At 45.2% G+C, this 17484-nt stretch overlaps 1 protein-coding gene and 1 pseudogene across 1 annotated transcript; both read left to right on the top strand.

The window, feature by feature from the left end:
• Positions 1-1559: 1559 nt before the first annotated feature.
• LOC113886758 lies at positions 1560-4658 on the top strand (annotated as a pseudogene).
• Positions 4659-9742: 5084 nt separating this feature from the next.
• On the top strand, positions 9743-17284 carry GLOD5 (glyoxalase domain containing 5). Its single transcript, XM_027535392.1, has 4 exons — positions 9743-9790; positions 12654-12791; positions 15525-15680; positions 16663-17284. The coding sequence occupies exons 1-4, from the start codon at positions 9743-9745 to the stop codon at positions 16945-16947; spliced, it is 627 nt and encodes a 208-aa protein (XP_027391193.1). The 3' UTR covers positions 16948-17284.
• Positions 17285-17484: the final 200 nt, after the last annotated feature.

Raw genomic sequence — 17484 nt, 5'->3', positions numbered from 1 at the left:
ATGTTGTGTATTCTTGCCTTTTCCAGTTTTCAGAGGCCCCTGCCTTCCTCAGTTCCTGACCTACTTCCTCCATCTTGAAAGCTAATAACTTCAGCTGAGTTCTCCCATCTTATCGATTCTGACTCCCTCTTCACTTTGAATGACCCCTGTGATTACACTGGGTCCACCAGACAATCCATGATACTCTCCCTATTTTAACGTCACTTGATTTACAACCTTAATTCCATCTGAAACCTTGATTTTTCTTTTGCCACATAATGTAACATATTCACGTGCGTGCATGCTCAGTCCCTTCAGTTGTGTCTGACTCTGTGCGACCCTATGGAATGTAGCCCGCCCAGCTCCTCTGTCTATGGGATTCTCCAGGCAAGAATACTGGAGTGGGTTGCCATGCCTCCTCCAGGAGATCTTCCCAACCAGGGATCGAACCCACATCTCTTACATCTCCTGCACTGGCAGGTGGGATCTGTGGCACTAGTGCCACCTGAGAATTCCTAATATATCCACAGGTTCTGGGAATTAGGACCAGGACATCTTTGGGGGGTAAGGGCATCCTTCTGCTTGCTGCAAATGCAAAATGTAAAAAAACAAAAACAAAAACTGCTGAACTTCAGCTAAATTTTTCATCACAACACCCTCCACTTTAAAATTTTTCTTAATTCTCTAAGTTAAAAAAAAAGAAAAACCTTTATCAGATAAAATGCTTTTGTTTACAAGTAACAGAAACCAACTTGAACCAGCTTGACCAATAAGAGACTAAATCAGCTTACAAAAGAGGAAGTGAGCTCTGGCGCCCTGAATACAGACCTAGTGGCCCCGCATTCTTCTTACCTCTCTCCCCTGAAATATCCCAAGGCTCATAATACCTCTTGGTATTCATAATTACTAACATTTGCAAACACTTATTACCTGGAGTACAAGAAAGAAGAGAGGGCTTCAGAGAGGATAAGGAAACCACACAAGGCCATCCTGCCAGGGGTCCCAGGTCACCCAACTCTAGAAGCCAGTATCTTAACCACTGTCAGTCCTCACTGACCTGTGCTGGTGGGGACACTGTGGTCCAGAGACCTGCCTTCCTGAGTGCATGAGTAGAGGCTGGCGGCCCAAGTTTCCAGGTCTGGTGAGAGGCACAGGCCAGCCCTCAGCCTGTCCATTACACACGACTATGGAGCTGCTATGGTTTTTCCTGTGGTCATGTATGGATGTGAGAGTTGGACTGTGAAGAAGGCTCAGTGCCAAAGAATTGATGCTTTTGAACTGTGGTGTTGGAGAAGACTCTTGAGAGTCCCTTGGACTGCAAGGAGATCCAACCAGTCCATCCTAAAGGAGATCAGTCCTGGGTGTTCTTTGGAAGGAATGATGCTAAAGCTGAAACTCCAGTACTTTGGCCACCTCATGAGAAGAGTTGACTTATTGGAAAAGACTCTGATGCTGGGAGGGATTGGGGGCAGGAGGAGAAGGGGACGACAGAGGATGAGATGGCTGGATGGCATCACTGACTCGATGGACGTGAGTCTGGGTGGACTCTGGGAGTTGGTGATGGACAGGGAGGCCTGGCATGCTGCAATTCATGGGGTCGCAAAGAGTCAGACATGACTGAGCAACTGATCTGATCTGATGGAGCTGCACCAGGATATTGCCAGGTTACCTATTTCCTTCTCTTCCCTCTGCCTGGCTGGGCTAATCTAGGCCTTGGCAATGTGCCTATTGCTCGACAGGCTGGTCTGCTACCTTAAACGGCTTGGTTTCCCCAGGTTAAAATTGTTTGTTCTTAGGATTTCCCTGGTGGGTGGCTAAGACTCTCTGCTCCTAAAGCAGAGGTCCTAGGTTCAATTCCTGGTCAGGGAACTAGATTTCACAGGACACTACTAAACAGATCCCACATGCCACAGTGAAGATCAGAGATCGCCTGTAATGCAACTAGGACCCGGGGCAGCCAAATAAATATGCACACTTTTAAAAATAATGTTTGTTCTTGGCCCCCTTCTGGCCCCCAGAACACGTGGGGTCGTGCCTGCTGACGACTGCTGCCATCGTGTGTATTATTTAGTGGGAGTGCACCGTTGGTGGTGGGAGGTTCAATGATGTGCAAAACTGCGGCGAACAGGGAGAGCTAGGGCAGACATTGAGGGGCACACTGTCAAGTGACAGCAGCGACCCAGTGTGTCCTCTCGGTGTTGGCCTGAGGAAGAGGCTTTGGTGCTGCCAAAAGGTGGTGGCTGTGGGCACTGGCGACGGAGCACCTTTAAGCCAGGACCGAGATCCGAGGTTCGCTCTCCGCCCACAGAAATGAGTCATGAGGCTGCACCAGCGGTACCTACTGGAACCTCAATGTGTGCGCCGTCCTCCCAGAGCATGCCTGCCCTGACTGGCACCGCTGTGGCCAACAATGACCTGGCGAGTCTTTTATGAGTGTCCGGTCTGCTTTGACTATGCGTTACCACCCATTTTTCCCTGTCAAAGTGGCCGTCTCATTTGTTGCAACTGTTGCCCAAAGCTCACACATTGTCTGACTTGCCGGGGCCCCTTGGGGTCCACTCGCAACTTGGCTATGGAGAAAGTGGCCAATTCAGTACTTTTCCCTTGTACATATACCTCTTCTGGATGTGATCTAACTCTGCCATACACAGAAAAAGCAGACCATGAAGAGCTCTGTGAGTTTAGGCCTTGTTCCTGTCCATTCCCTGGTGTTGCCTGTAAATGGCAAGGCTCTTTGGATGCTGTTGTGCCACATCTGATGCATCACCATGAGTCCATGACAACCCTACAGGGAGAGGATATAGGATATAGTTTTCCTTGCTATAGACATTAATCTTCCTGGTGCTGTTGACTGCGTGATGGTGCAGTCCTGTTTTGACTTTGACTTCTTGCTAGTCTTGGAGAAACAGGAAAACTATGATGGTCACCAGCAATTCTTTGCAATTGTACAGCTGATAGGAACACCTGAGCAAGCTGAAAATTTTGCTTATCAACCTGAGCTAAAAGCGCATAGGCAGCAATTGGCTTGGGAAGCCATTCCTTGATCTATTCATGAGGGAATTGCAACAGCCGTTATGAACAGTGACTCCCTAGTCTCTGACATCAGCATTGCACAGCTTTTTGCAGTAAATGGCAATTTACACATCAGTGTAACTATTTCTGTGTGTTGAAATGGCAATCAAACATTTTCTGGCCAGTGTTTAAAACCATTGCATTCAATTTAGACTGGAGTGGGTTGCCATGCCCTTCTCCAGGGAATCTTCGTGACCCAAGGATCCAACCCATGTCTCTTAGGTTTCCTGCATTGGCAAGTGGGTTCTTTTCCACTAGTGCCACCTGGAAAACCCAGTCTAACTAATAGCCCTAGAAAATTATCTACCTCCTAATTCTTGAAACTTGTGACAGTTACTTACATGGCAAAAAAAAAAAAAAAAGACTTTGTAGATGTGATTAAGTGAAGGATCTAGAGACAGGGAGATTATCTTGATTATCTGATGGGCTCTAAATGTAACCACAAGTGTCCTTATAAGAGGGAGCCTGAGAGAGACTTGAGATAGACAGAAGAGGAGATGCACATACAAAGGAGGTGGCATTATGACCATGGAGGAAGATATTGGAGTGATGGGGCCACAAGCCAAAAAATGCTAGCAGCCACCAGAAATGTCCAGAGTCACTCCACCCCCAGCAGTGGAGCTGGTGTCCAACTTAGAGGTGCAAATGCCCTCCTATCCACTTCTGCTGGCCCGAGCTGTGTTGGCTATAAAAGAAGGACAAGCAGCACCTAGAAGCCAGGAGGTCTCCGGGAAGAAGGCTGCCCTGTCCATGGTCTCCTCAGCTTGCAGAGCCCATTTCCACAGAGGATTCAATCCACACACCACTGTGTGTGTTCAGGAATGAATTCTCCTTAGTAACCAACCAATACACCAATGCCAGTGATGTCACACAGTAATAAACATCACAAAATAAAACCTGTCTTCCTGGTTCATAGGTGGACTTCCAAGTAGTGGCAGAGGACCCCAGGCTCCTTGTAAACTGACTTCCCTCTCTTGGGCCTCTCAACCTCCAAAACACGAACAAAAGGCACATGAAGAAAACACTACTGTTTGTTAAGTATACACATCATTTTAGCGCAAGCTCCATTCAGCAGGACTGGCCATATGACCCCATCCCTGTGCAAAAGGTGTGGGAAATGTAGTTTATGGCTGGGCAGCTGCTTTGCAGTAGCTCAACACTAGGGAAGATGAAGCATGACTTTTGAGGACAGCCATATGTCCGTGACTCCCCATCAGATGGGTATGGTCCCCAGGAATCTCAGGCTGGGCCAAGCAAGTGAATTGTTCAAGGTCACACAGTTAGATCCATGATTACAAACTTAGTGTCCACTTTCCCAGCTCCTCGTGCCACGCCATTGGACCAACCAGTTCTGTGCTTTGAATTTTAGGAAAAATCTTCAGCCTGGTACTTCATGTTACAAAGCAGTTTTAACTAGAGAATGTCACTTCATCCTCAAAGTGTTTTGGCAAAGGAAGTGGGAAATAAGTTATCCCCACAGATCTGGAGAAGGAAATGGCAACCCACTCCAGTATTCTTGCCTGGAGAATCCCATCCACACGATGAGTTAATATGCATTTGGGCTTCCCCAGTGGCTCATTGGGGAAAGAATCCACCTGCAATGCAAGAGACACAGGAGACACGGGTTCAGTCCCTAGGTTGAGAAGATCCCTTGGAGAAGGAAATGGCAATTCATTTCAATATTTTTGCCTGAAAAATCTCATTGACAGTGGAGCCTGGCAGGCTGTAGTCCAATGGGTTGCGAAGGCTGAGCAACAAAGCACACAGCACAGAGTATGTGTGACCCCAGGAGTGCCCACCCCCAAAGCTGTGTCACACCAGCAGTGTTCACATCCCAGTCCCTGAGATTCTGAGTGTTCAAATGCTGTATGAGTGACCCCAGAAGTGTTGACTCCCCACTGTGTGTGACTCCACAAATGTCCATTCCCCAATATGTGTGACCCTATAAGGGTCTAAATACCCATATGTGTGACCCCAGAGCCACACACACCACAGCCTGTGACCTCAGCAGAGTCCACTCCCCAGTCTATACTGAGGAGTATCCATTAACCACTCTGTGTGACCACAGGAGTATACACCCTCAGTCCCTAGCCCGAGGGGTGCCAACTCATCACTTCTTTGACCACAAGAATCTCTGTACCCTTTCACTGAGACTGCAGTGATGTCTACAACACAGCCTATGTGACCATAGGACTGTCCTAGCCTCAGTCACTATGACCCCAGGAGTGTCTTTGTCTCTGTGGGACACCATGGATGCTCACACTCCAGTCTGTGCAACCTGAGAAGAGTCCAGTCCACAACATGTGTGATTTCAGGTGTCCACTCCCCAGTGTGTTTAACTTCCAGAGTGTCCCAAGCCCTCTGTGACCCTTGGAGTGTTCATGCCTCTGAGCGCCCTCAGCCTGTGTGACTCCAGGAGTGTCCAAACCCCATCACTGTGGCCCCTCATCTCTCCACACCTACTCTGTGTGACCTCACAGTTGCCCACACCTTAGGTTTTCTGATCCTGGAAGCACACATCCCAGTCTGAGTGACCCTAGAGGCTCCACACTACAATCTGTGCAAATCCAAGGGTGTCCATGCCTCAGGCTATCTGACCTCAGAGGTGTCCACACCCCAGTATGTGTAAGCTTACGAATGTCTACTAACCAGTCCAGGTGACTCAAGAGTATCCGCTCCCTAGTGTGTTTGAGCTCAGCAGTGTCCACATACCAATCTGTCTGACCCCAGGACCATCCACAGTCTAGTTTGTTTGACTGCAACCATATCCACACACTAGCCAATCTGACCCCAGAAGTGTCTATACTCCACTCTGTGATTCCAAGAGTGTGCAGTGTCCAGTGTGTGTGACTTCTGGAAAGCCCAGACCACCATCTGAGTAACTAAGGCTGTTCACAGTGTATGCTGCTTCATGTGGGCATCACGCTCCTGTCTATGTGGCCCCAGGAGTGTTCACACCCCACTCTGTGTGACTCCAGGATGATCACACCCCTGTCTCTGTGATCCCAAGGATGTCCAGACACCAATTACCCAATGGTATGTTCTGAGACGGTACTAGATTCCTTATCACTGCTATTCCAGCACACCCTCTGTGGGTGTGAGCTGGGGGGTGGTCTGCTCCACAGCTCCCTCCAACACTATAAAGGGTCTCTTGTATCCCTATTTCCTCTCACTCTCTCCAGTGGACGATGCAGTTTCCATATCCCCCATCCCTGGCCACATGCACATGCACACACCCACACCCCCAAATACAGAGTCCCAGCCCCAGCCCCTGCAGGTCTTGTAGAGAGCAAAGGTCAAGGCAGCTTGCCTCCTGCTGCAGACCCCACCCCACAGACAGCAGTGGAGTAAAGGCACCACTGATGAGAGTGAAACCTTCCAAGACCTTGTGAAACATCTAAATAAAAATTGGACACCCTCCTCACCAGCTAGACTGTCAGCTCCATGTGGGCAGGGACATTTGTCTTATTCTCTGATGTCTCTCCAGCGCTAAGAACAGTGCTTGGTACACGGATCCCATTCATTAGGTGTCCACTGAGTGAACAAACCCTTGACCCAGCAATCATACTTCTAACTCAACATGCACACACATGCACAGAGCTGTGTGCCCAAGACTGGCAGGAGCAAACAGCTGGGAAAACCTTGTAAATGTCCATTTCTAGCCAATGATAGTTGCAGAGTAAAACAAATGGTGGGGGTTTATACTGTATCTCAGAGCACCCACCTAACATGATACAGAATGAATGGAACCTGTGTGTACCTGTCGGGTGGGGATGCCTTCCACGGGACATGAAAAGTAGGTGGGAGATGGTTATGGTGACTCTGTGTGTGTTGTGTGTGTGTGTGTGTATAAGGAAACACTAGAAACTGACTTCAGTGGTCATTTTTGGAGAATGGAGCTGGGGATCACCAGTGTAGTTCATATACTGGATGTACTCTTGGAACCTTTTATACAAACCTATGTGTGCTGTGTACTAAGTCTCTTCCGTCGTGTCCGACTCTTTGCAACCCCATGAACTATAGCCCATCAGGCTCCTCTGTCCATGGGATTCTCCAGGCAAGAATACTAGAATGGGTTGCCATTTCCTCCTCCAGGAGATCTTCCCAACCCAAAAATCGAAACTGCATCTCTTATGTCTCCTACATTGGCAGGTGGGATCTGTAGCACTAGTGCTACCTGAGAAGCCCATACAAACCTATATTCATGTGTAATTCTTCATAAAGGAAAATCTTAAGCAAAACCAATATGCACAGCACAAAGCATTTGTGTGTCTGTCTGAGTGGGTATCTAGGGTGTGTCTAGGTACGAGAATCTGAAACTCACATGCCCCAGGGGCTGGACAGCTCATTAACAAGAGAAAGGGCACTCAGCTCAGGGTAAGGTGAACAGCAATGGGGCTGATGAATGTTCCCTCTCAGCAGTGGAGGGTGAGGATGGGGTTGAGAAAGGGGTAGGAAGGGGAGGACTTCAGAGCTCACACCCCAAAAGCATTCATAAACTCACACCCTGGGACAGAGAACATTTAATAGCTTCGAGATCTTGCCTTGGAAACAGATCCATTATAAATTAGTGTAGTTATACTCTAACTCAGACTGTTCCTAACTTCATACGCCAGGCACAGACTCCCAAAGAGATCAAAGATCTCACACTTGGGAGACACACTCTAAATAGATCAGAGATCTCACACCCTAGAATAAAGGTCCTCCCCCCAAATTTCAGGATGGGTAGTTTTTCTATGTTATTACAAAGGAATCCTTAATTGTGGACTGAATGTTTGTATCTCCCTCCCCAAATCCATGTGTTGAGGCCCCCAATGTGATATATTAGGGGCATTTAGGAAGGTATTATGGTTAGATGAAGTCATGAGGGTAAAACCCTCAAGATGACATTAGTACCCATATAAAAAGAAACCAGAGGGACTTCCCTGGCAGTCCAGCAGTTAAGACTCTGCACTTCCATTGCGAGGGCTATGGGTTCAGTACCTGGTCAGGGAGCTTTTTAAAAAAGAAGACACCAGAAAGTTTGTTCTTTCTCTCTGCCATGTGAGGACCTGGCAAGAAGGTGGCCATCTGCAAGCCAGGAAGAGAGATGTTATCAGAACCCAACCATACTAGCACTCTGATCTTGGACTTCTGGCCTCCAGAATGGTAAGAAAATAAATTACTGTTTCAGCTACCCTGTCTATAGTACTATATTATGGTGGCCTGAGCTGGCTAAGACATCTTAGGCTTTCACTTTCCAGGCCCTGTGTTTTATGTCAGAGTCCTTGTACTTGCACAGTCTACTTCTGTCAACACCAGCAGTCCCTAGTCAGTGGCCCTCCCATTCCTGCCCCTTGATCTGCAGGCATTGAGCCAGAGGGCTATCTGAAGGCTGGGGGCAAAGACACTTAGCCTACCACACTGTGCCATCTGCACTCCAGGCTGCCAGCCAGGATGTGGAGTTGGACTTTGGAGAAGCAGGTGAACGGGGTGGCCCCCAGGGGTCTTGAGGCACGGGTACTGGCAGCAAGGCTGAGAGTTCCCAGCTGGGCCTGGCAACCTGCTTCCCTTCTATGTGGCCGTCCCGGTGTGCTTTCATCCATTTCCCCACCCTCTTCCTTCTTCTTTCCTCTTTCAAAGACAAGCAGAGGGCAGCAGAGGGACATAGAAAGCCCCTGCTCTAACACACAGCAGACTGTCAGCAGGTCTGCAGGAGTGGGCAGCCGCTCAGCTCCGCTCCCTAGGGGCGGCTCCAGGAGCCGGTTCAGCCAGGGCCATTGGGGTGGGGCGGGACAGGGAGCGGCCAGGAAAGAACGCTGCTCTTGAGGTTTGCTAAAAGAATTCCAAGGGCCACTGGCACCCCGAAGGAGACCTTGCAAAGGACTTTGTAGGAAGATAGAAGCCGTCCCTGTGGAGGAGGCCGGAGGGAGGCTATAGTATTTTGGACATTCTAGTTTATATATATTTACATATATAATACACATATAGACATATATTTGGTTATGAGAAATAAAGTGGATTATGCTTTATGCAGTGCTTAGAACAGAGCTTGACACATAGTAAGCTTAAGTGTCTTGCTTGTAGAAAGGGAATGGTGCCTGCTGTTCCAAGTAAACAATGAATGTTGCCCAGCCTCAAGCCAGCAGCCACTGCAGCTGCTGCCCAACAATGTGCCCTGGGGGCATTTAGGAGTACTACCCTAGGCAGTTAAGCATACTGGCCCTAGGTAGTTAAGATGCATACCTGAGAAAAGATTTCAATGAGCCCAGACTCTCGCATCCTCCCATACATAGAAAAGTGCTAAAATCATTAACTTGAGAAGGCTGCTTTTTGTGATTAGCAGTAGTATTTTGATGTTTGACTACATGGGTTTTTTTTTTTTTTTCCAGCAAAAATTCCTGCATATCCAGAGTCCTCCCTTACCTATTTGGAGCAGCTCCTCAGAGCTATCTGAGCAGCTGTCTCCTGGGCTGTTGTCCTCAGTCCTCAGTCAAGTCCTGAAATATAACAACTCAACAACTTTTAGGTTGTACACTTTTCTTCAGTCATCTTTTTTAAAACCAGCCTCCCTAACCTCATCTCAAAACCCTGCATGATCTCGCCTGGGCTTCCCCTCTTTCTGTCTCACTCACTCTCGGATTCCAAGCCACATGGGCCTTCTTCCAGTTCCTCAAGAGAGCCAGCTTTGCTTATTCTTGAATTTGCAAGGATGGAGCTCCATATCTGCAAAGCAGAATTGGGGAGTGAATGTGAGCTAGTAGGGCATTGGATAATGGAAGGAATTAGTTGAATTGATTTCCAAATACTTATCAGGTTTGGGGGATGTGGCTAAAGCAGTTTAAAGCAATGCTCAGGGAATAATCTATAGCTCTAAATGTGTAGAAATGTAAAAACTTGAAAATCAAGTACCTCAGCTTCCATATCAGGAGTCTGGCAAAGGAACAGCAAATTGAACCCTGAGAAAGTGGAAGGAAGGAAATTATAAAGACAGCAGAAACTGGGGAAACAGGAAACATACAACAGAGAAAATTAATGTCAAAAATTGGTTCTTTGAACAGATTAAGAAACTATTAGTAAATTCTGTTTTCTCAATAAGAGAAAAAACATAAAATACAAATATCAGGACTGAAAGGGGAGTGCTATTATCAACCCTACAGACATTAAAAGGTTAATAAGATTTTTAATACATAGAACATTAGTTTCAATGAAGCTCAAATGGTCAATCATTTCCCCAGTTCTATGGCTTCTGTGTTCATATGGATACTCTGTATCCATGAGGACAGCAGAACTCAAGAACTTTTCTAATGCCTCCTTCACTCATGAAAATAGAAAAGCACAGTATTTTTTTTTAAGCTGGGGCTCAAGTGAAAGCAATTGTTTAAAATGTAATGTTTTTTTTTTAAAAAAAAATGTAATGGTTTCAAATGGAATTGAACACAGCAGAATAGAACAGAGTGGAATAGAACAGAGGCCAGCCTTTGTGCCAGGCACGGGGTCTAATTATTGTAGTGAAGTGAAGTGAAGTTCCTCAGTTGTGTCTGACTCTGTGACCCCATGGACTGTAGCCTACCAGGTTCCTCTGTCCATGGGATTTTCCAGGCAATAGTACTGGAGTGGATTGCCATTTCCTTCTCCAGAGGATCTTCCCGACCCAGGGATCAAACCTGGGTCTCCCGCATTGTAGACAGACACTTTACCATCTGAGCCACCAGGGAAGTCCAATTACTGTAGTAGATATTCATTAATTGAACAAATATTATAGAACATCTGCTAGCTGTTTGGGACACAGTGGGGAACAAAACAGAAATTTCTACACTTATGAAGCTTATATTCTAATCAGGGAGACAGATACCAGCATGTGCAAAAGGCCCCGAGGTATAAGGTTCAAGGATGGCCCTTATGAGGAACAGGCAAAAGGACAATGTGGCTTGGAATCCAAGAGCAATGAATGAGGGGACTTCCCTGATGGCCCAGTGCTTGAGGATCTGCCTTGCAATGCGGGGACACAGGTTCAGTTCTTGATGGGGGAACTAAGATCCCACATGCCAGCAAGGCAACTATGCCCAGGTGCCTCAACTATAGAGCCCATGTACTCTGGAGCCCATGAGCCACAACTAAGAACTGATGCAGTGAAAATAAATAAATAAATAGGTTGCAAAGATTGAGGGTCACAGTACAGAGAGTCTGGATTTTAACAAGATGAGCACAACATCATCGTCATCAACTCTTATAGCACTTGCTGTCAGGCATTGTTGTAAGATTTTTTTTTTTTTGGCCACACTGCCCAGCTTGTGGGATATTAGTTCCCCAACCAGGAACCAAACCCGGGCCCCTGGGAGTAAGAGCACCAAGTCCTAACCACTGGACCACCAGGGAACTCCTCCCAACTTTTTTTTAAGCTGTTCACAACAGTTCTATAAAACACATAAAAAAGTCATACCCATTTTCCAGAAATGGAAACCAAACTCTCTCAGCCCAGAGAGCAAGTAAATATCAGTCTGGCTCCACAATATTTTTTTTAACCACTATACTCTGCAATTTATGGTGCATAGGCATCTTATAATCCTGTAGCAGATGTAATGTAAATATACAAATTACTAAGGAACTCGAATCAAGAGAAAGATCTGGTGGGAGGTGTGCTGAAGGCAGGAAATGAGTGGTGGGGTGGTGTGCCCTCCCCCTAGGTGTCAGTACTGATCTGTAGGCACACATGCCCAGAAACATCACTGCATCTGAGTTGCTCCCTTCTTGTCCTGTCCTCTGTGATTAACTGTGGAGTAATAAAGGAAGGGACTGAGTTTTAAACTGGCCAATAAAGGGCTTGTACTCATGGAAGTGGGCTTCCTCTGTTCTTATTATTTCTTATAAGAGATGAATTCCAGCTCTGGGAAAACAAGGGAGAGTTTGGTTTTTGGTCTCAACTCTCCTGTCTTCCAAAAACCAAACTCTACCTTGTTCTATAAAGCAGCTTGCTTTGAAGAGCGGCCTGGGGGGTAGGGGGTGGCAAGCTGAATTCCATCATTAGCCCACTAGTAACATTATGTGGAATTGTCTTAAAAAAAAAAACCAACAAATGAGTCCATTTTTAAACACCTGCCTCCTTTAAAAAAATAAATTACAGGGCATTGTAGTATGGTAGTTCAGAGAAAGAACTGTGGTGATCAGCATCAACAAAATGCCATCGGTAAACTCCTAAGGGATATAAACCTGACTTAAGCTGATCACCTTTGGAGAAGGAAATGGCAACCCACTCCAGTATTCTTGCCTGGAGAATCCCATAGACAGAGGAACCTTGCAGGCTACAGTCCAATGGGTCGCAAGAGTTGGACACAACTGAGTGACTTTCACTTCACTCCTATCTTCACCTCTATCCCCCTGGAAGGAGGAAAATAATAAGAAAACAGTGAAGGGTGGTCACGGCAGACACATGGACTCTTGTGAACCCACACATGAGCAATAAGTACTGAAGATTCCTCCCAGGACTTTCCCCTTGGAATGGTGGTAGAAGGAAGTATAGTCACTGGGGAGGTGAGGGGAAGTGGGGAGAAGGAAACACAGGAAACATGGGTGTGACCAGTGGCAGTGTGGTCTCTTTTGACTCTTTTTTTTTCTTTTTTTAGTCATGGAGGGACAACAGTCGGACCCCTTCCCTGTGTCTTATCCATAGACTTGACCACATTGTGATGACAGTAAAGAGACTAAAAGACACCACTATGTTTTATTCCAAGATCCTGGGCATGGAGGTCATGACTTCTGAGGTAACAACTTCCCCAAATGCCAAACTGCAGCTGGGGTAAAATGTGATTATACTATTTTAAAAAGTAGCCTAGTACTCCAAAACACACACACACACAATTTAAAAATGACCAGTGGAGGAGATTCCAAACTCTGAATAGTGGGACTTCACTATTCAGTGAATAAAGGGAGGGAAGAAAGGGAGGAAATAACCACAGAATAATGTGAGAGAACTTTCCAGTCCTTATATGGAGAGTTAACTGAGTATCCAGCATGTTTACACCTAGATATGTTCCTAAGAAATTATAGAACATCAAAATAAATACAAAGCTCCTAGAAGTTTTCAGAGAGGTTAAAAAGTAGTTCAACTACAAAGGAAAAGGCAATATAGACTTCAGATTTCCCAAGAGTCAGAGACCAGAAGACAACAGAAGAACAACTTCAAGATTCTGAAGGAAAACATTTCAACCTAGAATTCTATGACCAGACAAATTATTAATCAAGGTGGGTGTAGAATAAAACATTCTTAGACATATTAATAAAAAGACTCAGAAACTTGGCCTACTTGCTTTCAAAATTACTTGAGAATATCTTATCAAAATGAGTGATTAATCCAGGAATAAGACATCAAAGTCAGGAAACAGTGGATCCTAAGAGGAAGATCCAGAAAGATACCTAGAACACAATCAGTCCAGTTTGGGTCAGGAAAACAAACGTCCCCAAGAAAAACGGATTCAAGGTAAAAAGGTTTCCAGAGATTGAATACAATCCTTGAGAATTTGGAACAACTCCCAAGTGGGAGATGCAAAAACACTGATTGCCTTCAATGGAAAGAGCCCACGAATGGCAAACAGAGTTAAAAAAAAAATGTAAAATTAACATGGAATGTGTGCTCTGTGCTGTGTGCTCGGTCTCTCAGTTGTGTCCAACTCTACAACCCTATGGACTGTAGCCTGCCAGGCCCCTCTGCCCATAGAATTCTCCAGGCAAGAATATTGGAGTAGGGTGCCATTTCCTACTCCAGGAGATCTTCCCAACTCAGGGATTGGACCCGAGTCTCTTGGATCTCCTGAATTTCCAGATGGATTCTTTACTAATAGCACCACCTGGGAAGCTCCAACATCAAATGTCATTCATAAAAATAGAATTATGCAGTATCAGACTGGATGTATACACAGCAAGGGTCTTAAAAAGATCATGCTGAACGAAAAACGGTGAAGTCAAATTATGTCCATAGCACAGTACCACTTATAACATACCACATAAAACAATAATACACCTTTTACAATAACTTATGAAAACCAAAGAATGAACATCAAACACATTATAACCATTGCCTATGTTGGGGACAGGAATGAAGACTGGAGATAAAGAGATTAAGTATACAAATAAAACTAGAGAAGGGCCTTGCATGCATCAACAATAATAGGCATATGAAGCCTCAGCCCTTGGTATCTGGACACAATGGAGTGAAATTCAGTACATCTAGGACCAAGAAAAGTCTTAAAAGCTGCAAGAGTGGAGGGTGGATGCATCATATAGAAAAGAAATGAAAAACAGATTAACATCAGACGTCTTATCAGCAATACCAGATTCAGGAAGACAATGAAGCCACATATAAAAGGCTATGGGAAAATAACCTACAACTTCAAGTTCTATACTCAGCTGAACTATCATTCAAGTGAAATAAAGTCATTTTCTGATAGAATGGTGATATAAAGGGACTATAAAAGTGATTTTTTTTTAACGGCAGAAGTCTCATCCTCCTGCTCAACCAGAACATGTGCATACAGATTCTTTTCTGTGTGGTGTCTATGGAGTGGGGGAAATAGCTTTATGAAAAATTAAAATATTTTGCCATTAAATACATAAATAAATAAAAATGGCAGAAGTTGACAGGCACAGGAGAAAGAGGCAAGATGAAGAGGATAGTTGGGTCAATGAGATACTATGTTCATCCATCAAAACATTAAGGTGCAAGTGGGTTATTTTTAAATTGTAAAGGAATCAAAAGAGGAGCTAAAACTGATGACATAATTCTATTGGGAGGGGTAGTATTGTGGATGAGCTAAATTCTCATTTATCATAGCAGGAAAAAGATAGAAAATGTCTGAAGTTGCCAAATCAAGAAATAGTGGCACGTCAGTTAGGGACTGTGTTTGGAGGCACGTGGGAGAAAACTTAACTGGGTTAAGCTAAGTGGGCTACATAAAATAGAGTTTTCTCTTGCTCTCATTCAACAATCAGTCTAGAGGTAGGCAGGCAGGGTGTGGGCAGTGGCTGAAAGGAGGAAATGAGTAGGCAAAAAGCGTCAGCTCAGTGGGGTGGGAAGGTTTTCAGAAGCATGGTTCACAGCCTCTGCTAACATTTCACTGTCCAGCCTTCCATGGCTGCCCAGCAAGGAATGCTGGGAAATGCAGGTTTTTAAAGCTGGGTGCACAATAGATCCCACTGAAACTTGGGCTGTCTTTAAAAGAAAAAGGGGAGAAACGTATATTAAGCAGGCAGATTATAGTCTCTGCCATGGATAGTATCAACATATTATTTGGAGGTATGGAAATAATTTCCAGAAGAAACACATACACAAATTGAAAGCATTTGCCTCTAGGGAACAAGATAAGAGTGGGGCACCAAGTGGCTATTTTTCATCAAAGCCTTGTTCTATTTCTTTTTTAACCTTGTTGGTGTCAATAGGGGGCTGTGCCTCACACTCACCTTGGAGGTTTAGTTCCAGGTTGTTTTCTCCCCCCAAATAGGGAGACCAGAAAGCACTGTGTTTTGGAGACCAGAAATTTAACCTCCACGAGATGGGAAAGGAATATGAACCCAAAGCCACTCACCTGGTCCCCGGCTCCCTGGATATATGCCTGATCACAAAGATGCATTGGGAGGAAATGGTCCAGTGCCTCAAGGTGAGTCCAACTTCCATCTTCTTTTGAGAAAGCTGCTACAGATGCAATGAAAACAGAAGTATGACTCAAACTTCAGACATAACAGATTTCATCACCTCCAGATAAGGTTTGCACACCATTGTTTACTCATTATCATGGACATATTTTCCCCATAAACAAATGTATTTTAAAAGAAAACTTTACATCACCCTTGTGGAAAACAGTATACCTAAACTCTATTTATATAAATACATTTGTGTAAAAAGAAAATGTTCAACCAAGTAAGTGGAAATTCATCATATCTTGGCATAAAGAGGAGACAATTATAAAAACAAACAGCTGTAAAAGCATCACAGTCATTAGATTCTAGCCACTTCTGCTTCCCCCAATCTCTGGGCTTGACAAAGTTAGGTTGGTTAGAGAGGTATCAAGGACTTCGCATCCACCAGACACTTTCTTCTTGGTATAATCAGAAGGATTGAAAGAGGACTGAACAGGGAATAATTTGACTCACTAATTTTTTTTTTACTCACTGTAATTTAATTTAGTATCCTTGTAATACTTAAGATGATTTCATGTGAAGGGGACATTGGTTCTCCTTTTGGGGAACACAGATTGAGGTATTAAATCTATTTTGTGCAAATTGACCTGGATTCTTTTGGAAAATATCAGTGAAAAAGTCTGGCTTGGAAGTAAAGTGGGTAAAGCATAGGGGTTAAGGGTATGGATTTTGGCTTGCCTGGGTTTGAATTCTGACTCTGCCACGTACTAGGCACATTATCATCCCCATTTGATGGATGAGGAAACTGAGGTGCTGAGCAGTTAGGTACTCTGCTTGAGGTCATACAGCTCTTAAATAGCTGGAACAGAGTGAGGGAGAGGAGAATGGTAGGAGATGAAGTGTGAAAGATACAGGGGTCTTCTAGGCCACCGTAAAGAATGAAATTTTGGTCTCAAACATGGTCTGTGAATGAATGATTTTTGTTCTCTCCTCCCACTTCAGGCTTGTGATATCATTGAGGAGGGTCCAGTCCCCAGAACAGGGGCAAAAGAGCCCATTATGTCCATCTACCTCCGAGACCCTGACGGAAACCTGATTGAGGGGTCCCAACTATATCTCCTCATGATGGATGTTAGTTCTCTGCCATTCTATCCCCTGCCACGTCACCCCCTCTCTTCCTTCCTGCAAACCCTTATCCAGGCCCAGAAACTTCTAAAGACTGAGGACTCGGGCACTTTATGCATCTTGCTGGGCGATCTGAGGTGGGTTTGGGACCAACATGTCTGAGAGTCCCCTATCCAAGCTGCCCCAATAAATCACTTTCAATTAACATGAGCTCTTTACTATTACTGTCTCAGCATTATACATGGCTGTTTTTCTAGAACATAAGGTCTCTGAGCTATTTGGGGGTCAGTGACCAGGGGGTAGGACATCTCTGAGGACAAAATTCAGGGTCATCACCTTGGGATTCAAGGCCCCTGATAGATTTCTCCTTGTCAGCGAGCTTATCCTTTTCATCCTTTTTGATTCAGCTCACTCCTGCCAAGTGCTGCCTGATATTTATTCCACCCAACTGGTTTGACTGAACTCCAAGATCTCTGCGATTCCCATGGGGCCTTCAAGGGCCAGCCCAGATAACACTACCTCCTCCTAGAGCACCTTAGCTGGTTTCAGCCCTGCAGAATGTGGCACTTTCTACATTTGGATCTGGTAGGTTCAGACTCATCTCAACTGAGGCTCTGCTCCTGAAAAGAGGAGACAGATGGGACAAGAACAAATTCTCTCTGTTTCTGTCCTCTTCCCCCACCATTTACTGATTCAGTC

Source organism: Bos indicus x Bos taurus, chromosome X (assembly GCF_003369695.1).
Source record: "Bos indicus x Bos taurus breed Angus x Brahman F1 hybrid chromosome X, Bos_hybrid_MaternalHap_v2.0, whole genome shotgun sequence".
Lineage (NCBI taxonomy): Eukaryota > Metazoa > Chordata > Mammalia > Artiodactyla > Bovidae > Bos > Bos indicus x Bos taurus.
The sequence above is the reverse complement of the archived record's forward strand: the minus strand, read 5'-3'. Positions and strand labels throughout refer to the sequence as shown.

Coding starts and splice junctions, on each gene's coding strand:
- GLOD5 (XM_027535392.1), top strand. CDS start 9,743: ATGGAGCTCCATATCTGCAAAGCAGAATTGGGGAGTGAATGTGAGCTA. Junction 12,792..15,524: donor TGGAGGTCATGACTTCTGAG/GTAACAACTTCC, acceptor CCCCCCAAATAG/GGAGACCAGAAAGCACTGTG. Junction 15,681..16,662: donor AAATGGTCCAGTGCCTCAAG/GTGAGTCCAACT, acceptor CTCCCACTTCAG/GCTTGTGATATCATTGAGGA.